The sequence below is a fragment of the Hyperolius riggenbachi genome, chromosome 4 (assembly GCF_040937935.1).
Source record: "Hyperolius riggenbachi isolate aHypRig1 chromosome 4, aHypRig1.pri, whole genome shotgun sequence".
NCBI lineage: Eukaryota > Metazoa > Chordata > Amphibia > Anura > Hyperoliidae > Hyperolius > Hyperolius riggenbachi.
Window position 1 is genome coordinate 127,631,610 of NC_090649.1, and position 23,052 is coordinate 127,654,661.

Consider the following 23,052-nt stretch of genomic DNA (forward strand, 5'->3'; position numbering starts at 1 on the left):
GCCGGCTGCATGGAAGGCATTACGCCTATCCAATTCCGAGTACCCCAGGTCAACGAATCCGAAGAAAACGTTGTCGTGTCTGCAGCAGGGCTGGAACAAGGCGTGACACCACTGTTTATTGTCCCCGCTGCCCTGACCAGCCTGGCCTATGCCTAGGGGAGTGTTTTGAGAGGTACCACGAGGAGGTACACTATTAGAGAGTAGGGAACTACAGACACAGCGGTAGGCACACAAGGGTCTCTCAGTGCTATTTCACACTGCTGCGATGCGTTAGGGCAAAATGCCTAGCGAAAGTCACACTTTGCGGTCCCCCCTACGCCGGAAGTGCTTGACTTAACGCTAGTGCATGCTTACGTTACTGCGTGGCTTCTGCAGCAGTTTGGGTCGGCCCGGAAGTCATGTTAGTCTACGGCGACGCAGTTCATTACTAGGCCGAATGCTACTCTTGTGGTATACCCTGAAGGTCTGTTTTGGACGGTACGGTGCGGCGGGCTCGACCCACCGGATATGTCAATATGCAGTGTGAAACCAAACATCGGGTTTCCAGAGACCCTAATACACAGGGCTGCCAGAAACCTCTCCTTTCACTTGGGACAAAATGCGGAATGTACTTCGCCACAACTCTGTGCGATTTGCACTTCGCACATTGTCCCATGGGGGAGGAGAGGTTTGTCCTCGGGAGGTAAGTTTAAAAAAAAAACAAAAAACAGGTAAGCAAAAAAGTTAATGTTTGGTTCACAGTGTTAAGGTTTTGATTAAAAAAGTTCAAAGTTAATTAATGTTAATGAAGTAATTGCTTTGCTGCTTGCTTGTTTTTGGGGGTTTTTTTGTATTTTTTTTTCTCTTTTTCCATCCATTATCCTTCCAGGTGGACCGAACGAACGACTAACCAGCTGGAGCACTGATGGTGCATCCTGACAGAACATCGCGCGTCTGTCAGATTACACACAAGTCGGTGCATGCAGCGCTGCAGGATGAGATTTCTCCTCCGCAGTCAAAAAGCTACGTTTGCCGAGGCATATGGGCCGAGGAGCGGTGTTGGGGTTCATATGCTTTGGCAAGCACTTTGTATCAAAAAAGAACTCTGGCAATGATTTGTTCATCCACATCGATCGGTGTGAATGGATAAATCGGGTTTGCCTGGGCATACGAGCTGGTGGGTTTGGATTTTTGGGGCGGCAGCTCCTATGTCCAGGCAGACACCTTCCCCTCCTTTTTGTATTGTTTTGTCTTTTTTCTTCTCTCTTTTTTCTATCCAGACTGACCAATCAGCTGCAGCACTGATGGTGCATCCTGACAGAAGCATTGTGCTTCTGTCAGGTTACACAAAATCGGTGATTTGTTCATCCACATCGATCGGTGTGAATGGATAAATCGGGTTTGCCAGGGCATACGAGCTGGTGGGTTTGGATTTTTGGGGCGGCAGCTCCTATGTCCTGGCAGACGCCTTCCTCTTTTTTTTTTTTTTCAAATTTTTTTGGCAGATATTTTTTCATCCACATTGATTGATTGATTGTTTGACGTTCATTTTTCCTTTCAGCCCAGAGTGCATTACCCTCATGCCCAATATAAGGAGTATAGCAGAAACTCCTAATACTGGCCATACATGTAATGATTGCAGAGACCCTAAAATGCCAGGACAGACCCCACGAATGATGCCATTTTGGAAAGAGGACACCCCAAAGTATTCCGTGAGGTGCATGGTGAGTTCATAGAATATTTTATTTTTTGTCACAAGTTAGCGGAAAATGACACTTTGTGGAAAAAAAAACAAAAATCAATTTCCGCTAACTTGTGTCAAAAAATAAAATCTTCTATGAACTCCCCATACTACTAACGGAATACCTTGGGGTGTCTTCTTTCTAAAATTGGGTCATTTGTGGGGTTCCTATACTGTCCTGGCATTTTAGGGGCCCTAAACCGTGAGGAGTAGTCTTGAAACCAAATGTCGCAAAATGACCTGTGAAATCCTAAAGGTACTCATTGGACTTTGGGCCCCTTAGCGCAGGTAGGGTGCAAAAAAGTGCCACACGTGGTATCGCCGTACTCAGGAGAAGTAGTATAATGTGTTTTGGGGTGTATTTTTACACATACCCATGCTGGGTGGGAGAAATATCTCTGTAAATGACAATTTTTTGCTTTTTTTTACACACAATTGTCCATTTACAGAGATATTTCTCCCACCCAGCATGGGTATGTGTAAAAATACACCCCAAAACACATTGTACTACTTCTCCTGAGTACGGCGATACCACATGTGTGGCATTTTTTGCACCCTAACTGCGCTAAGGGGCCCAAAGTCCAATGAGTACCTTTAGGATTTCACAGGTCATTTTGCGACATTTGGTTTCAAGACTACTCCTCACGGTTTAGGGCCCCTAAAATGCCAGGACAGTATAGGAACCCCACAAATGACCCCATTTTAGAAAGAAGACACCCCAAGGTATTCCGTTAGTAGTATGGGGAGTTCATAGAAGATTTTATTTTTTGTCACAAGTTAGCAGAAATTGATTTTTATTGGTTTTTTTTCACAAAGTGTCATTTTCCGCTAACTTGTGACAAAAAATAAAATCTTCTATGAACTCCCCATACTACTAACGGAATGCCTTGGGGTGTCTTCTTTCTAAAATGGGGTCATTTGTGGGGTTCCTGTACTGTCCTGGCATTTTAGGGGCCCTAAACCGTGAGGAGTAGTCTTGAAACGAAATTGTTCAAAATGACCTGTAAAATCCTAAAGGTACTCATTGGACTTTGGGCCCCTTAGCGCAGTTAGGGTGCAAAAAAGTGCCACACATGGTATCGCCGTACTCAGGAGAAGTAGAATAATGTGTTTTGGGGTGTATTTGTACACATACCCATGCTGGGTGGGAAAAATCTCTCTGTAAATGGACATTTGTTTGTAAAAAAAAAATCAAGATTGTCATTTACAGAGATATTTCTGGGTATGTGTAAAAATACACCCCAAAACACATTATACTACTTCTCCTGAGTACGGCAATACCACATTTGTGACCCCTTTTTGCAGCCTAGGTGCGCTAAGGGGCCCAACGTCCAATGAGCACCTTTAGGCTTTACAGGGGTGCTTACAATTTAGCACCCCCCAAAATGCCAGGACAGTAAATACACCCCACAAATGACCCCATTTTGGAAAGTAGACACTTTAAGGTACTTAGAGAGGGCTATGGTGAGTCCGTGGCAGATTTCATTTTTTTTTTTTGTCACAAGTTAGCAGAAATTGATTTTTTATTTTTTTATTTTTTTTTTGTCACAGAGTGTCATTTTCCGCTAACTTGTGACAAAAAATAAAATCTTCTATGAACTCACCATGCCTCTTTGTGAATACTTTGGGATGTCTTCTTTCCAAAATGGGTCATTTGGGGGGTAATTATACTATCCTGGAATTTTAGCACCTCATGAAACCTGACAGGTGCGCAGAAAAGTCAGAGATGCTTTAAAATGGGAAAATTCACTTTTTGCACCATAGTTTGTAAACGCTATAACTTTTACCCAATCCAATAAATATACACTGAATGTTTTTTTTTTTATCAAAGACCTGTAGCAGAATAACTTTCGTGCTCAAATGTATAGGAAATTTTACTTTTTTTGAAAAATGTCAGCACAGAAAGTTAAAAAAGTCATTTTTTTTTTACAAAATTCATGTCTTTTTTGATGAATATAATAAAAACTAAAAATGCAGCAGCAATCAAATAGCACCAAAAGAAAGCTGTATTAGTGACAAGAAAAGGAGGTAAAATTCATTTAGGTGGTAGGTTGTATGACCGAGCAATAAACCGTGAAAGCTGCAGTGGTCTGAATGGAAAAAAAGTGCCTGGTCCTTAAGGGGTAGAAAGACTGTGGTCCTCAAGTGGTTAAATTGACTACACAGATTTAAATCTTATATAAAAATAATATAAAAAATCCATTTCTTGCAATCCATATAATAAATCCAACATGCATGCATATATAATATAAATCAGGATACACTTACTAATATCTATAATAAACCATGCAATCCTATAAGGTTATATTTTTAAAGGACATTAACCACCCTGGCGTTCTATTGATTGCGCCAGGGTGGCTGCGCAGCACTATTTATTTATTTATTTTTTTGTTAAATCATGTAGCTAGCCTAGCAGCATCCCCCCCCCCCCCCCCTTGCCCCTTTCGATCGCCTCTAGCGATCAGAGCAAACAGGAAATCCTGTTCAGAACGGGATTTCCTGTTTGGCTCCCCCGTCGCCATGGCGACGATCGTGATGACGTCATCGACGTCGTGACGTCAGAGGGAGTCCCGATCCACCCCTCAGCGCTGCCTGGCACTGATTGGCCAGGCTGTGCAGGGGTCTCAGGGGGGGGGGGTGGCCTGTTACGCATCCGGGATCGGCGGCGAGCGCGTCCAACACGCAGCTAGCAAAGTGCTAGCTGCGTGTTTAAAAAAATATTGTGACAATCGGCCCAGCAGGGCCTGAGAAATTCACCGCGGCAGTAATGGACGAGCTGAGCTCGTCATTACCGCCAAGGTGGTTAATTATGTTTTTATTCAATTAATAAATCTCTATTAAGTTCTGATAATTGAAAACCTGACAAGCTGTAGGAAGAAAGGAATGCATAACCTGTATGATTTCATTGCAGGCGAGATGCGGGGCTCCACAAACCACCAACCTGAACGAAGACGCGAGCCAAGTCCTTTCCGAGCTGGACAAGAATTTTTGGATACCAGAGATAGAGGGCCTCCTGATAGGCGAGGCCCACCCTCTGAGGCACTTGAGCCCCCTGAGGAATTCTACCAAGAAGATCGGTACGGACAACGAGGACGTGAGTTTGATGGGAGAGCTGGACCTCCTGCATTACAAGATGACAAATGGAGGAGAGGTGGTTCTGGGCCGCAGTTCCCTCCCAACCCCAGAGATTACCCTGACCGAGAAAGAGATTTAGGGCGATGGGAGGGCAGGAGACACTCTGATGATCAGTTTCCCAGAGAATCTGAAGATATGAGGTTTCGAGGACAACGAGATGACAGGTAAATTGAAGTTTATGCAGGCAGCAAGTCTGTTCTATTATAAAGCTGCACATGCAGTTACAGATTACCCAGCAAGCTCATGGTGAACCAGAACTCCTAGGAGAGTGAGTACGGGGCTGAAAGAGACCAAAAAGCCTCCTTACTAAAGTGCTATGCAAAATAGAAGCTTGCATGTGGAAAATATTCTTATGTCACATGTAGCGTCCAGGGTCGCCTTGAACGCCAGGGAAAATTGGGACCCGAACGCCGTGTTCGCATAAACGCCTGGTACAAACGCTACCATTCACTTGAATGGGAGCGTTTAACGCCAAGTCTTGAACGCTGGCGGTAAATGCTCTGCAGACGCCCGTCTGAACCAGCCCTAAGTGTTTCCGATGCCTGAATAAATAAGAGTGTGTAGATCATGTGCTTTCTTTATTTTACTGTGAAGGATTACTGAAGGACTTTCTTTGATCAACTGCCACCACTGTGCAGGTGATTGGCTGCAAGCTGACTGGATAAAAAGCTTATCGGACAAATTTCCATCTGGGTCAATCCATGATAATTCTCTTTGACTACATGTCACTTGTTACACTTGGCTTGTTTGATTCACATTTTCACCTTGTTCCTATGACTCTTATATAAACTGTCACATGTGTATAGATATTTAAAGGACAACTGTAGTGAAAGGTATATGGAGGCTACCATATTTATTTCCTTTTAAGCAATACCAGTTGCCTGACTATCCTGCTGCTACCCTACTTCTTAATACCTTTAGCCATAGACCCTGAACAAGCATGCAGCAGATTAGGTGTTTCTGACGGTTTTTGTCAGATCTGACAAGATTCGCCGTCTGCTTGTTTCTGGTGTGATACAGACAACACTGACAGCCAAATAGACCAGCAGGGCTGCCAGGCAACTGGTATTGCTTAAAAGGAAATACATATGGCAGCCTCCGTATTCCTCTTGCTTCAGTTGTCCTTTAACTACTAGCCGACCGCTCCACGACGCTTGTCATCAGTCTCCAAGCGGCGATCGCCGCTAGGAGACTGTTAGACGGCAAAACCGCCTTCTATATACAATGTACAATGCTGCGATCTATGGCAGCGCTGTAGTTTTTACTGACCATCGGAATTTTATAAAACTATGCATATTAATTATTTTGTGTTTTGAATTCCTTCAAGCGCAAATTCAGACTTCCTTTTTATCTCAAACATTTTTATTGAAATTTTCAGAATTTTCACCATTACAGCATATGTGCTTTTAGAGCAAATATCGCCCGCATTGGAGGTATGATATAATTGCAGTATGATAATGAACAGCCTTAACTTTCCCTCTCCCTCCACCCCCACCCAAGAGTCATCAGGCAAACTAAAGGAAAGCCTATTTACTTACCTGGGGCTTTCTCCGGCCCCTTGCAGCTGTCTGTCCCATGCCGACAGGTCCATTCCCAGTCGCTGGCCCAGGGTCCTCGCACGATGCAGTGGACGACCTCTAGGTCTACTGCACCTGCGCAGTTCGCTGCGGACAACGGAGGCTTCATTGAAAGAAGCGTTTCACGCAGGCGCAGTAAGGACGACTTCGAAGTCGTCCTCTACACCGTGTGGGGACCCCGGGACGGTGGCTGGGAACGGAGCTGTCAGCATGTGGCAGACAGCTGCAAGGGGCTGGAGAAAGCACCAGGTAAGTAAACCGGCTTTCCTTTAGATTGCCTGATGACTCCTTTAACAACATCAAAAAGAAAGTTCCTGCAAGTAGTCCTGAGTTAAGTCGATCCAGTATGTCCGTTTGTGCTAGGAACTGGTTAGGTCAATTGTGAAATATCCAGATTCCCCATAGTACCCTTTAGTTCCCCCATGGCATATCAGGAAGTAAGGCCGAATGGAGACATGAACTCCCGTGATCTGGACCCAGATGTGGTCGGCAGTATATAGGGTTTGCATCTTTTAAAGAAACGCTTAGTTCTTAATTCCTCTTGAAGTGCAGCTTCTGTCAATGCTGAACAGGGAAGGAAGTTCTTCCTGGATTGTGTACTGGTTAAAGGGAAGGTGCAAGAAGTTTAAAAACAAAAACATCTATTTACCCGGGGCTTCCTCCAGCCCCTGGCAGCAGTCCTGTGCCCTCGCCGCAACTCCGATCCCAGGCGGTGGCCCGGGGATCCCCTCCGGTGCAAATGCCGACCATTGTATTGTGCTGGGACAGGGCATTGCTAGTCAATGTAGATGTGTTATCGTATGCATGAAAAAAAGTTTGGAGGCCGGAGAAGGGTTGTAAAATGGGTTTGTGCAAGTGTTTGTGTATATTGTGGATTTGCTTTCAGATTTACTATTGCCTTTGAAAGCACCAACTTATATATAACTTTTATATATTTAAGTACTTTTAAATGTATTCGACTGTGTTAGACTGATTTTTGCTTTTCTATTTAGTTTCCGCAGGACTGGTCCCCCTAGGCATGAAAGTCGTAGCTCCAGGTCTAGGGATCAGTTCTTCACTCCAGATGACTTTGTTCCTGACGATGCCTTTGAAATGAAGGAAGAATCCACACGAGGGCGTGAACCTACGAGGGGGCGTGGACGAGGTGCTCCGAGAGGTGTGCTTTATTTTTAGAGGTTTTTTTTCTTGATTGTTCCTTAGTTGTTTTGATAACTAGTTGTATAGGGATGAAGCTCTTTAATGTTCGTGTATAGTTATTACTGTTGTTCTTGTTTTGCTACAGAAGCAAGGAAAGGACTTCTGCCTACTCCGGACCAGTTTCCTGGAACCGATAGGGGACCCAATCACCCACCGCGAGATTTAACCAGAGATGGAGGTAGGACTTTTTTGTCCCTCTCAATTTTCAGTATCTTGATTACATTTTGCATTCTTATATGGCATTTGTCTATGCCAGCCATTCTCAACCGGGGTTCCGCGGAATCCTGGGGTTCCGCGAGAACCCTCCAGGGGTTCCGTGTCAATTTGACACTTCCGCGGGACATTATAGTCCCGCTTCTCCATAGGTTTGCAGCAGCAGAGCAGAAGGATTCCTTCACGCTGCTGTGAGTGATGCGGCGGATGGATCTATAAAGCAGCCGCATCACCCGAAGCCAGCTCTATAGTTCCGGCACGCGCGGGAGTTGTAACAGGATCCCAGCTTCAAGGAAGGAGCAAAGGACGTCAGATGGTAAGTATGGAGGTTTTTTTCCCTGCACTCCCTGACACTAATGACAGCAGCCAGAGAAAGGGGGCAGAAAGCAGCACACAAACGGGCAAAGCAGCCACAGAAACGGGGGACAAAGCAGCCACAGAGAGGGGGGAAAGCAGCACACAAACGGGCAAAGCAGCCATAGAAAGGGGAGACAGCAGCGAACAAACGCATAAAGCAGACACATAAAGGGGGGACAGCAGCACACAAACAGACAAAGCAGCCACAGAAAGGAGGGGACAAAGCAGCCACAGAAACGGGGGGCAAAGCAGCCACAGAAACGGGGGGCAAAGCAGCCACAGAAACGGGGGGCAAAGCAGCCACAGAAACGGGGGGCAAAGCAGCCACAGAAAGGGGGGGCAAAGCAGCCACAGAAAGGGGGGACAAAGCAGCCACAGAAAGGGGGGACAAAGCAGCCACAGAAAGGGGGGACAAAGCAGCCACAGAAAAGTGGGACATAGTAGCCACACTTGTTAATAAGGGCACATGGGAGCCATAATTTCTAACAAGTGGGACAAAAGGGGCCATACCTGTTAAGGGGGACATAGCAGGAAACGCTAAATAAAGAGGGCACAGGTGCCATACTATAGAGGGGAAATGGGTTAAATTTTAATATAGGGTAAATTATATATATATATATATATATATATATATATATGTGTGTGTGTATGTATGTATATATATATATATATATATATATATATATATATATATATATATATATATATATATATGTATATGTATATATATATATATATATATATATATATATATATATATATATATATATATATATATATATGTATATATATGTATATATATATATGTATGTATGTATATATATATATATATATATATATATATATATATATACATACATACATACATACATACATACATACATACATACATACATACATACATACATACATACATACATACATACGCACGCGTCAGGGGTTCCCCGAGATTTGAAAATTTCCCGAAGGGTTCCTCGGGTCAAAAAAGGTTGAGAAAGGCTGGTCTATGCCCTCCCAGGTAAATGCATAACAGGTCAAGAGATAAAAAAGCAAAAGCTCCCACATTGACTTTTAACCCATTCAGGTTCCGTCGTTTTCACGTGAGAAATGTTCACCTCCCATTCATTAGCCTATAACTTTATCACTACTTATCACAATGCACTGATCTATATCTTGTTTTTTCCGCCACCAATTAGGCTTTCCTTAGTTGGTACATTTTGCTAAGAGCCACTTTACTGTAAATGCATTTTAACAGGAAGAATAAGAAAAAAATGGAAAAATTCATTATTTCTCAGTTTTCAGCCATTATAGTTTTAAAATAATACATGCCTCCATAATTAAAACTCGCGTATTGTATTTGTCCATATGTCCCGGTTATTACACCGTTAAAATTATGTCCCTATCACAATGTATGGCGACAATATTTTATTTGGAAATAAAGGTGCATTTTTTCCATTTTGCATCTGTCACTATTTACAAGTTTAAAATAAAAAAAAATATAGAAATCTTTCATCTTTACATTGATATTTAAAAAGTTTAGACCCTTAGGTAAATATTTACATGTTTATTTTTTTTTTATTCTAATGTTTTTTTTATTTTTATACTAAACATTTTATTTGGGTACTTTTGGGAGGGTGGGAGGTAAACAATAGATTTATAATGTAAATGTGTGTTAATTCTTTTTGTTTTTGTTTTTCAGGTGTAGTATTACTTTTTGGCCACAAGATGGCGGCCATGAGTTTGTTTACATGACGTCACTCTAAGCGTAGCACGCGCTTAGAGTGACGCATCGGGAAGGAGACGGCCAGAAAAAGCTCAGCTTCCGAGAGAAGCTGTCGCTTTTTCAGCAGGGGAGAGGAATCAGTGATCGGGCTAAATAGCCCGATACATTGATTCCTTGGCTACCGAATCCGCGGCCGGGAGTGCGCATGCACGCGCACGATCGGCCGCGGGGGCGCGCGGTAGCGCGCATGGTTCCTGGACGTAGAAACTACGTCCAGGAACCAAAATAGGTTAAACAAATTTTCATAAAAAAAAAAAAAAATCAATGAAATGTAAAAATGAAATGTATTAATTCGTAGATTTCTTGCATCCTTTGCGAGATGTGTTGTTGTGATTGGGTGCTTTTCTGGAAGGCACAGAACTGTTCCCTTTCCTGTGTGATGGGTTAATGTGTATGCATGCTTCACTCAACAGGTCCAGATCACTTCCAGGGCAGTCCTCACGGAGATATCCCAACTCCAGAAGGCCACTCTCCAGCCAGCAGAGAGCGCTCATCCTCTTTACAAGGCATGGACATGGCTTCCCTACCACCCCGCAAAAGACCTTGGATTGATGGACCTGGAACTCCTGATTCCAGAGAAATGGATTCCATGGGAGGCCCAGGAGATGAACCTGGTAAAGGTAAACCTTTATTAATCCTGCATGGTTTTGCTCATTTCATAGCGTGAGAACTTGTTAATATAATGTGTGCAACAGAATTTTTAGGATGAACAGTTTATGGGTGGCTAGATTTCAACCTGACCACATGGAAAGCAACGATGCCCTGTTCTGTGACTGGCAATGTTCGTCATACATGTAATTATTTCCTCCTGTTGTTTTTCTCCGTATCACACAGGTCGTGACCTAGCTGGACCTCCTCCCAGCAGGTCACAAAGACTGAGTCGCTCCAACTCCCAAGAACTTGAAGAGGGATCCACAAGAGGTACCCGGGGGAACTGGGGCCGAGGAGGATCTGGATCAAACAGCAGTATGAACTCTAGTCAGTGGAGAGGCGGTCCTCGGGGGAGCGGAAGTAGCAGTGGAGGTGGGAGGAATCGATAGGTGTCCATATTGGACCAAAGAGAACTAGAACTTTTTAAAAGATGTCAGTGATATCAAAGTTGAAGAGGACTATGTTTGCAGATCTAAAGACTTATAGCTGGAACACTGGAAACCTCATCCAAGGAGAAATCCAACCAAGTTTGTTTTCATTTCTCTTAGTTTTTCCATCCATACTAAAGTCAACAAATCCGTCACTTCCGGCCCTCTATTCCCCCAAAAGTTGGGGGAGAAAGGAGACCTTCAGAACTTTGTACAGTTCGTCAGTAACAGTTACATTTTTTTTTGTAGGAAATACTGAATGTAAAATTCTCAACAAATAATGGAAGAAAATCTGTTCTTATTTGTTTTCATTTGTCGAACGAAAAGATGTTTATGTGAAAATATATTAGTATTTTAGATCAGTATTTCCCAATACAGGTCCACAGTGGCCACTAACTATGTATTCCAGCTCATTACTTTGCTATAATTTAAAGGACATTCATTCTTTCACCTATGTGAAGAGACCAGGACACATCTCCTGATAGGGTATCTAAAGGTCTCTTGCAGAACAATAGTTTTGTTATACATGTTACACCAGATCTGGGCACATAATGCAATGAGCTATTTTTTTTTCCTTAAAGAATTACTCTACTGTGTAAAGTGTCATCACTTTCTGTTGCCTTGTTGTGAGCGAGCTTTGCCTAGTCTGAGAAACACACACAGCTCTCTTTGGCCCTGACTATGTTCTTACCCTGCTTATGACAATGATACGGCAGCACCGCGTAATGGGATATTTAATGGACACCTTAAGTGAGAGGCATATGGAGGCTGCCATATTTATCTCCTTGTAAAAATACCAGTTGCCAAGCATCCTGCTGATCTTTCACGCATCAGTAGTGGCTGAATCCCCACCTGAAAGAAGCATGCAGCAAATCCAATCAAACATCTGAGCTGCATGCTTTTTTAGGGTCTATGACTAAAAGTATTAGTGGCAAAGGATCAGCAGGAATGCCAGGCAATGTGCATTGTTTAAAAGAAAATAAATATGGCAGCCTCCATATCCCTCTCACCTCAGTTGTCCTTTAAACTGGGTATGTGATTTCACAGTCACATGGGAGCCCATCCATGTATGGAGAACATTGACTCTAGTAAATGGGGAAAAACTGTTGGAGGCCTAGATGCATATACCCCAAGCAACAGAAAAACAAAGGAAATTTTAAAAATGCAAAAACTGTTTATTATATCAAAAAGTCACCAAAGATAAACATACATAAATAAATTGAGGTAGCTGGTCAAATCACCGCAGCACACACATGCATGCACTCATTCACACCAAGCCCCTATGTCTGCTATACAAAATCTCTGAATCAGGGATAATAGATATAGTTCCTACAGGGAGTCCCTTTGAAACATAGGGACATATGCAGTTCCTATTGTGTGCCCCGGTATCTGTGTCCAATGCGGGCTAAGGAGAGCAAGAAAAGTTCATATGCAGTTCATTGATGCAGCAAGAAAGCAAGGTATATGCAGCCACAAAGCCAGGATTGTAGCAAATATTGCTCCAGTACATGAACTTAGTAGACCTTCAGACAGTTAGAATAGCAAAGCAAAGCTTGTAAGCAACATCCAAGCTTATATAGAAGGCACAGAGCGGCAGACACTGCATGCGATGAAAGCAGAGTTCCTGATGGGGACAGCATTAAGTATACATAAAGGCATACAGTACCAGTTCAATGGTGTCTTGCCTGCTCAGCATGGTATAGGTCCATCACGGGAGACCAGTGGCAAAGGTCCGTGTGTAAATGTCCTAAAGTGGCTGCAGAAACGGATCCAGCAAGGTTGCTGTCAGGGGTAGAATAAGAAGTCCAAGCCACAGGAAACGCAGCCGGGGCAGGAGGCTGGGTGAGCGCTGTACAAAGCGCAGTATGCAAGAAGTCCAAACCACAGGAAACACAGCCGGGGCAGGAGGCTGGGTGAGCGCTGTACAAAGCGCAGTATGCAAGAAGTCCAAGCCACAGGGGACACCGCCGGGGCAGGAGGCTGGGTGAGCGCTATGCAGAGTGCAAGTGTGGTGAAGTGAGCCGAGGACCAGACTCCTCAGACGCCAGACCACGCTGGCCTTGACATGTTTCGCCATACCGGGCGGGAGGGCGGGGGAGAAAAGCGCAGCATAAGCAGTAAGTCATATGAAATATGCACTTCAAAGGAAGAAAATCATACTTAATATTCCACACGGGGATCTACGCATTACACATGTGATTTTATATATAGGTGCATATAATGGTCCAATTAAATAATTAAATACAGTAGAACAAAGTCCTACATAATCATCTGACAGATGAATAAAATTGATGAAACACTCCCAACATTTTCAGGGGAGATAGAATGCACTCAAATTTTTATTGCTCATAAAGGTACACCACGCCAGGGATAGATGGCCCAGAGAGAGAGCGACATTGAAGGGAGATCCTAACTGGTGTCAAGGGATCACCGATCATAAGTGGACCGAGAGAGCCCTAGAAGGGGAGAAAGGACGTATAGCTGGTATTTTCATTCAAACCGGGTGGATCAGTGGCACGTAGGTCAAAGATCCACCTGGCTTCCTTTTGGAGCAGCAGACGATCACTATTACCGCCCCGGATTGTCCAGTGAATGCGGTCAAGCCCAATGAAATGCACGCCATTGGTGCTCCCACCATGTGCCGTTCTGAAATGTTTAGCTACTTGTGTTGGGATGGTGGGCACTTTTTTTGGTTATAATACTGGTGATGTGCTCTGAAAGGCGAGATCTAAGGTCGCATTTGTCTTATCGACATAGAATGCCCCACAGGGGCATGGCAAGAGATACACCACAAGAAAAGGTTCACAGTTTACGTAATGACCCAGATCCCAAGACCTGCCATTGGAGAGTAACACAGTTTTCCCCACGGAGATGTATCGGCACATGGAGCAACCACCAGATTTGTAGGTTCCCAAGGTTTTGCAATATCGGCCAGTGTTGTCCGCCCCACGAAAATGACTACTGACTAATTTGTCACGTATAGATGGTGTAGTAAGGAGTTTTTTGAAGTTTCTTTCCAGTAAAGCTGGGTGAATAAACAACCCCGCTCATCTATACCTATCCTAATGTCAAGAAAAGGGATATTGTTTGTATCCCATTGTAAAGTAGATTTCAAATTGCGATCGTTTGTGTTCAATCACCCAACGAAAGTCTTTAGCAAGTCAACACTACCCGTTCAAAGGATGAGGATATCATCTATGTACCTGTGCCACGTCAGGATGTGGCACAGGTACATCGAGAGACCATCAGCCAAAAAAATCGACCGCTCCCACGCCCCCAGGTACAGGTTCGCGTACGACGGAGCACAAGTCGTGTCCATCGCCGCACCCTGCAGGTAGTGGGATCCCTCAAAAACAAATATGTTGTTTAACCACTTCGCCGCTGAGGGGTTTTACCCCCTGACCACCAGAGCAATTTTCACCTTTCAGCGCTCCTTCCATTCATTCGTCTATAACTTTATTATTACTTATCCCAATGACATGAACTATATCTTGTTTTTTTCGCCACCAATTAGGCTTTCTTTAGGTGGGACATTATGCCAAGAATTATTTTTTTCTAAATGTGTTTTAATGGGAAAATAGGAAAAATGTGGGGAAAAAAATAATTATTTTTCAGTTTTCGGCCATTATAGTTTTTAAATAATGCATGCTACTGTAATTAAAACCCATGAAACGTATTTGCCCTTTTGTACCGGTTATAAAACCATTTAAATTATGTCCCTATCACAATGTTTGGCGCCAATATTTTATTTGGAAATAAAGGTGCATTTTTTTCAGTTTTGCGTCCATCCCTAATTACAAGCCCATAGTTTATAAAGTAACAGTGTTATACCCTCTTGACATAAATATTTAAAAAGTTCAGTCCCTAAGGTAACTATTTATGTATTTTTTTTAATTGTAAATTTTTTAATTTTTTTTTAATTACAAAAAAAAAAAAATGGGGAGTGTGGGAGGTAATGAGTTAATTTTGTGTAAAAGTCATTTATTTGTATGTGAAAAATGTGTAGGGTGTAGTTTACTATTTGGCCACAAGATGGCCACAGTAACTTTTTGTTTTAATGCGACCTCCAAGCTTCCTTCCGGAAGCTTGGAGGAAGAATAAGGAGGCTGGACACGTGAGTTTTTTCTCACAATGATCGCGCTGCCCATAGGAGAGCAGCTGATCATTGCGGGGCTTAGATCAACGAACGGGAATGGATTTTCCCGTTCATTGATCTCTGGGCGAGCGGGCGGCGGCGGTTTTACTAGCGGCGGGCGGCGTGTTTACGAGCGGGAGCGCGGGCAGCGTCGGGAACGCGGAAAGTACGTGTTTCTCCGTCCCTGGTTTTTAAAGGATGGAAAAAGGGGCGGAGAAATACGTACGCGCGGGGGTAAAGTGGTTAATAGTAAAAATTGTAAAAGTGACAGGAGAAAAGCGTTGTGCGGCACATGTTGCATACCGAGTTCACCCAGGAATAGATACACAGCCTCGATGCCAAGGCCTTGCAGGATGCTCGAATAAAGGGCCTCCACATCCAGGGCCACTGGAATCGTGTGTGCAGGCACCTGCATGCCATCCAGAATCTGGAGGAGATGCAAGGTGTCGCGTGTATATGAAGGTAGGGCTTTCACATGAGGCTGCAGATGCCGATCTATGTAAATGCTGACCTTTTCAGTTAGGGATCCCATCCCAGAAACGATTGGGACGCCCTGGTGGTTTGGTAATATTTTTATGCACTTTAGGTACTGCATAGAAAGTAGGAACGATCGGGTCCGCAACCTTTCAGAAATCCCCTATCTCATCGCCAATCACATCTCTTTCAATAGCCTCATCGATAATAGCAAACAGCTCCTTCTGACAACGTGTGGCCCTCGATTGGAATACCCCCACATAGCACTCCTGCACGCCCAAGACATCCGGGCACATCTCCCTATAGGCGGCCGTGGTCATGATTACCACATTGCCGCCTCTGTCAGCGGGTTTGATAGTCCATCGGCACTGAACGAATAAATCGAGAAGAGCCTGCGACTCTTCATCGCTCAGATTTTTATGCCACACAGCGTCCCTCCCCACATCCTCAAGGTCCCTCTCGACCACTGAAACAAAAGTTTTCAAGTTAGGGCAAAGTGAAAAGGGGGGAAATTTCTTGGATCTATTAAATAGACCAAGGTCCTGCAGACAAGGATGGTAACCGCTGGGTGGAAGGGGATGTATCCACATCTCCCTCGCAACTTGATCTCCAACATCCTCCTCGTCTTGTAAACGGAAAGATTGCGAAGTGCAACTAGGTCTGTATCTGACCATTCACCAGCGCTCCGTTTGGGGGGTCCCTTCTTTTTAGAGTCCTGTCTCAATACTTTCATCAAGATGCGTCTACCAAAAAGCTGTAGATCCCTCACCTGGACCCCTCCCCGTCCCCACTCCCCTCCAGCTGTGTGCGGCAGAAGTAAAATAAGCGAGCGGGGAAGCAATTACCTTACTTCCTCTGCTCGCCTCGTGACTTCCGGCAATGCCGACCACTAGTGGGCGGCATTGCAGGAAGTCACAGCGAGCAGAGGAAGTAAGGTGCTTCCCCGCTCGCTCGCTTATTTTACTTTTGCCGCACATAGCTGGAGGGGGAGCGGGGACGGGGGGGACCCAGTTGAGGGCTGCTACCCCCTCAGGCTACCTGTGGGGACACCTATACAAGAGAGCTATATACAGTTGTGTTCAAAATTATTCAACCCCCAATGCTGTAAAAGGTTTTAGGGAATTGAGTATACATTTTCAATTGTGTTCAGAGTTAAATCTTACAAGGACTTTTTAAAGAACCAAATGCAACTAAAATGACATCAATTGTTTTTGTAATACAGTATTAAATTGACATTGACACAATTATTCAACCCCTTAAAGACTACCACTTTTAAGAACAGAGGTTCATTCAAGTGTTTTCGATCAGGTATTGAAAACACCTGTGGATGTTAACGAGCAGCAATCAAGCATAATAAGCACCAAATAGGCAGATTTAAAATGACTGCGATCCTCAGCTCCTTCTAGACATTTACTGGTGTGTTTACAAACATGGTGAAGTCAAGAGAATGGTCCAGGAAGACAAGAGAAGAGGTGATTTCTCTTCACAGGAAGGGCAATGGCTATAAGAAGATTGCAAAGATGTTAAACATACCAAGAGACACCATAGGAAGCATCATTCGCAAATTCAAGGCAATGGGCACTGTTGAAATGCTACCTGGTCGTGGCAGAAAGAAGATGCTGACTTCGACTGCTGTGCGCTACCTGAAGCGCAAAGTGGAGAAAAGTCCCCGTGTGACTGCTGAGGAACTGAAAAAAGATTTGTCAGATGCGGGTACTGAAGTTTCAGCTCAGACAATAAGGCGCACACTGCGTAATGAAGGCCTCCATGCCAGAACTCCCAGGCGCACCCCCTTGCTGTCTCCAAAGAATAAGAAGAGTCGACTGCAGTATGCCAAAAGTCATGTGGACAAACCACAAAAGTTTTGGGATAGTTTTCTGTGGACTGATGAAACACAATTAGAACTGTTTGGGCCCATGGATCAATGCTATGTTTGGAGGAGGAATAACAAGGCCTATGAAGAAAAGAACACCTTGCCTACTGTGAAGCATGGCGGGGGGTCAAACATGCTTTGGGGCTGTTTTGCTTCTGCAGGTACAGGGAAGCTTCAGCATGTACAAGGTACCATGAATTCTCTTCAGTACCAGGAGATATTGAATGAAAATGTGATGCAGTCCGTCACAAACCTGAGGCTTGGGAGACATTGGACCTTTCAACAGGACAATGATCCCAAGCATACCTCCAAGTCCACTAGACTAGATTAGTTTCTCAACATGCGGTACGCGTACCCCAGGGGGTACTTCTGATGGTTCCAGGGGGTACTCGGGTTTGATATACTTAACCAAGAATAACAAATTTTGAGTTTTAAAAAATGATAAATCTTATATAAACAACACCAAAATAGTATTTTAGATAATTAAAAGCAATAGTTAAGGCTTGGAAATTGTTTGGTACCAATTATCATGTACTATAATTGAATATATATTTGTCAAGGGGTACTTGTGATAATGTTTACTATGCTAGGGGGTACTTGGTGAATTCAGGGTTTTAAAAGGGGTACATACCAATAAAATGTTGAGAAACACTGGACTAGAACATGGTTGCAGATTAAAGGCTGGAACATTTTGGAGTGGCCATCGCAGTCACCAGACTTAAATCCGATTGAGAACCTCTGGTGGGACTTAAAGAAAGCAGTTGTAGCCCGTAAGCCTAAGAATGTGACTGAACTGGAGGATTTTGCCCATGAAGAATGGGCTAAGATACCCGTAGATCGCTGCAAGACATTTGTGTCAGGCTATGCCTCACGTTTAAAAGCTGTTATAACTGGAAAAGGATGTTGTACTAAGTACTAAGAATGAATGTCACTTGGGGGTTGAATAAAACTGATAATGATGTGAGCGCAGAAAAGACATTTGTGGTTATTTCATTATGTTATGTTATATTTGTCCTACTTACAAGTTACTCAATTTCAGTGGGGGTTGAATAATTTTGAACACAACTGTACATGCAACATCAAAGAGGAAGCATGGATTTTTAGGAAACACATATACATGTCATTATGATTCCTTAATTGTAACAAAACATCCAAACAGGGTTTTGAGAGGTTGTTAGGTGATATATTGCAAACAGATAAGACCCTTTGTTTACTCAACTGAGACTCTGCCTGGCAAACAGGCATGACTTTTCTGTGTAAAGGCTGCCATACACGGGTCGATTGCCACCAGATCAACCAAAAAGATTGATCCCGCTCTGATCATATCTGATCAGAAAGGGATCTAATGGCTGCTCATACACACAGATTTTGAATTGATTGCAGCAAGAAACTGATTCACAACTGTGGAGATGCCACCGCCTGCCATGCCGCCCCCAGGCCTTCCTCTTTTCAGGCTCCTCCAGCTAGCAGCAATGATATTACCTGTCTGTCTGCTGCGAGTCCCCGGTGTTCGTGCTCTCACTTCTTCTAACGACTTCTTCTGTCTCCTCTTCACTTCCTGTCCCGTCCTGTAACAAGCGGAAGTTCAAACAGTGGGGGGCACTCTACTGTTTGAACTTCACCTTCTCACAGGACGGGGCAGAAAGTGAAGAGGAGACAGAAGAAGACGTCCGAAGAAGTGAGAGCACGAACCCCGGGGACTCGCGCCAGCCGGTCAGCTGATATTATTGCTGCGTCAAGTCGTCGCTGAATCAAATGCCGCTAACGATGCTCTTCCAACCCGCTGGCGATTGAACAAAATTTTCCATCTGGACAGATCGACTGAATCAGTCAACATTTGCATTAACAATTTCACAGCAGATTCTATCACAGTGATCGAATCTGCTGTATATCGATGGGAAACAGATGTTGTGTATGGGTACCTTAATCCTATCATGACTGCAAACCAGGAAGTGGACCCTCCTTATTATCAAGGGTGCTGAGTAAGCCCTGCAGGTAATAGCTGGCCAGACTGGCGGGGCCCAGCACAAGTACAGGAGAACAGTCTGAAAGTCTGACACCTGCAGAGAGTCCAGGACTGGCACATTCCTAGGTGACCAGACACAGCAAGGCCTGATGACATTCAGAGCAAACATGAGTCCTTGTAGGTGGACCATAGATGGAAATAGCTCCACATTTATTTATTTTTTTCTTTATGCTGCACAGTGAGCAGAATTTCCTGTGGGCTGAACCAGATCTCTGCAAAAGACTCGCAATCAGAAGGTTAAAGGGAAACCGAGGTGAGAGGGATATGGTGGCTGCCATATTTATTTCCTCTTAAATAATACCAGATGCCTGGCAGTCCTCCTGATCCTGTGTCTCTAATACTTTTAGCCATAGACCCTGAACAAGCAAGCAGCAGATCAAGTACTCTGACTCAGGGTTTATTGGATTACTCATATGCTTGTTCCAGGGTTTTTTTTTTACTCACACTACTGATGCCAGAAGATCAACCGGACTGCCAGGCAACTGGTGTTGTTTACAAGGAAATAAATATGGCAGCTTCCATATCACTCTCGCCTCGGGTTCCCTTTAAGGCTAATTCTTATAAGTGTTTCATTAATCTATACATTCTGCACAATGCAAACGTCTCCACAGCTGAAATGGACATATGTGCTAAATCAGCACCAACTGCAATTTTAAGCTGCATTATTAATTGCAAAAAAAAAAATGTATCAGGTTGGGAAAGCTTGCAGGCGAAACTGTATGGCTGGATTCACAGTGTGCACGTTGCTTGACTCGTGTTATAGGTGCCCATATGTTTCTCAACCATCCAATTAGATAATTGCAATCGATCAAGGAAAATTGGTGCCACCAAGAGCTTGCCTGATCAACGATGCGACCAATTTTGGGGCGAAATTGGTCGCATGTATTGATCGGACAAGCTGAAAAATCTCGGGTCCACGTGCTCGATCAGGTGCGTGGCAGTGATGGGCGTGCAATATTGGGTCAAACGGGACTGAACCCCCGGTGCTGTCTCCCCTAGTGAAAAATTTGTTCCAATCAGAGAGAGATCTGTCTCTTGGTCAATCGGCTGCCAGAATCTTAGGTGTATGGCCACCTTATGAGTGTGAACTGCAATAGACTCTAGACATATAAGTTAATTGAAAGCCTGCGTGGTGTGAGTTAGGATAACGCGATCTGTTACCATGCAGAGATGTGAACAGGCCCATAGAATTGTATGGGCAGTGAGTTAACATGCAGAATTATTCTGCAATGCAGCTGATGCAGTGTGAGAGGACCCTGAGGCTAGGTTTACAGGGGGAATTGTGTCTAACAGCAGGTACGGAGCAGGAAATCAGCGCCACACTTTATCCACACGTTGCATCGCATGCAGTTAATGAACACGATGCTTCGCTGACTGCAAAACCTGAATGTTAACAGTAATGGGCTGCATGCAATGCTGCACGGTGTTACTCCGCAGTGCACCCGCCATAGGTGGTGCTGCACCACTGTGAACCTATCTTAAGTGAAGCCTGGTAAATGATTCTCAGAAAGACCTCTTGATCATTATTATTGGGGGGGGGGGGGGGGGTACTGGAAAACTGTTGAGAAACCCTGCCTTACACCCCTGCATCCGACGCTTTGCATTGCACTCGGTGTACAGCCTGGATGCAGCTGCACAACCATGGAAACCCATGTGAAGCTTGGAGGTACCTATTGATTATTCAGAAATTTGGCAATGTCTGTGCACTCAATGTGGAAATGAACAGAGGCGCTAAAAGGATAGTAGAAGTAGCTAAAAAAAAATTAATGGGGGAGGCAGTGGTTGACTTACCCCTCCAAGCAGACACAAAAACAGGTTGATATTATATCAACAAGCAAATGTATTTATATATACACTCCAAAGGGTCGCAACAACACGTTTCACAGGTGTGGCCCCGCTTCTTCAGGCAATAGGCGATGGAGCATACAGCAACAAGTGTCTATGTCTCAGCCTAGCGCCTCTGTGAGAACAGAGGGTTCAGAAGATTAGAGGGAAACCGAGGTGAGAGGGATATGGAGGTTGCTATATTTATTTCCTCTTAACTACTAGTCGACCGCTCCACGCCAATTGGTGTGAACGCGGAGGCAGCCCCAGGACCGCTCCATGCCGATTGGCATGAACAGCTCTCTATGGGGCTAGCAGGAGATTGCGTGCACATTTCCTGCTTGGAAGGCGGAGTGGAGCTCCGCCTTCAGTTTCCCAGCAGCGATCGCCACTCGGAGACTGTTAGACAGTGAAACCGCCTTCTAATTATGCTGTACAGTACTGCAATCTGCAGCAGCGCTGTACTTGGGGACAGCTGTGTGACACGGCTGTCCCCTCTGGTGATGCAGAAGTGATCCGCTGTCCTAGGCTGAGGGAGGGAGGGAGCAGGGTACAAATAAACAAAACATATTAACATTTATTATAAAAATAATAAAGTATATATTTATAAAAAAAAATAAACACAGGGGGAGCGATCAGACCCCACCAACAAAGAGCTCTGTTGGTGGAAAGAAAAGAGGGGGGGGGGGGAGAATCACTTGTGTGCTGAGTTGTGTGGCCCTGCAGCTAGGCCTTAAAGCTGCAGTGGCCAATTTAACAATAAATGGCCTGGTCTTTAGGGGGGTTTAACACTGCGGCCCTCAAGTGGTTAAACAATACCAGTTGCTTGGCAGTCCTACTGATCCTGTGTCTCTAATACTTTTAGCCATAGACCCTGAACAAGCATCCAGCAGATCAGGTACTCTGACTCAGCTAACTCAGGGTTTACTGGATTACTCATATGCTTGTTCCAGGGTTTTGACTCACACTACTGATGCCAGAAGATCAACAGGATGCCTCTGTTCTCACAGAGGCGCTAGACTGAGACATTATTATTATTATTATTATTTAGTATTTATATAGCGCCGACATATTACGCAGCGCTGTACAGTTTATATATGTATCTTGTCACTAACTGTCCCTCAAAGGAGCTCACAGTCTAAGGCCTCGTTCACATCATTTAGCGCAGATGGCTGTGCGATTGGAACGCAACGCGTCCGATCGCACGCCATCTGCGCTCCTATGCGCTGCGCTGCAGATCCCATTCATTACAATGAATGGGATCTGCGCTGCGATTCCCAAAAATGCGTGCAGCACGCGATAGCGCAATCGCGCTGCCACGCAGCGCATATGATGGGAACGGTAGAAGGGCTGTCTATGCCCTTCTACCGTTCTTGCGTGCCGCACACTATACGCGCTGCCAAAATGCGCACGGCAGCGCGTATAGTCTGAACGAGGCCTAATCCCTACCATTGCCATATGTCTATATTATGTAGTGTAAGTACTGTAGTCTAGGGCCAATTTTTAGGGGGAGCCAATTAACTTATCCGTATGTTTTTGGAATGTGGGAGGAAACCGGAGTGCCCGAAAGGAAACCCACGCAGACACGGAGAGAACATACAAACTCTTTGCAGATAGTGCTCTGGCTGGGATTCGAACCAGGGACCCAGCGCTGCAAGG

The 23,052-nt window shown here is 44.4% G+C and overlaps 1 protein-coding gene across 4 annotated transcripts in view; it reads left to right on the forward strand.

Annotated features, from left to right (window-relative positions):
- Window positions 1-11,352, forward strand: part of WDR33 (WD repeat domain 33) — a 162,433-nt gene extending 151,081 nt beyond the window's left edge. For 3 of the 4 annotated variants that reach the window (XM_068280575.1, XM_068280577.1, XM_068280576.1), the window contains exons 18-22: window positions 4,632-5,019; window positions 7,425-7,588; window positions 7,715-7,807; window positions 10,396-10,602; window positions 10,817-11,352. In XM_068280575.1, the coding sequence (XP_068136676.1) occupies window positions 4,632-5,019; window positions 7,425-7,588; window positions 7,715-7,807; window positions 10,396-10,602; window positions 10,817-11,022 (1,058 nt within the window). In that variant the 3' untranslated portion in view covers window positions 11,023-11,352. The remainder of the gene's footprint in view (window positions 1-4,631; window positions 5,020-7,424; window positions 7,589-7,714; window positions 7,808-10,395; window positions 10,603-10,816) is intronic. The other variant, XM_068280578.1, reaches the window with a different exon arrangement.
- Window positions 11,353-23,052: the final 11,700 nt, after the last annotated feature.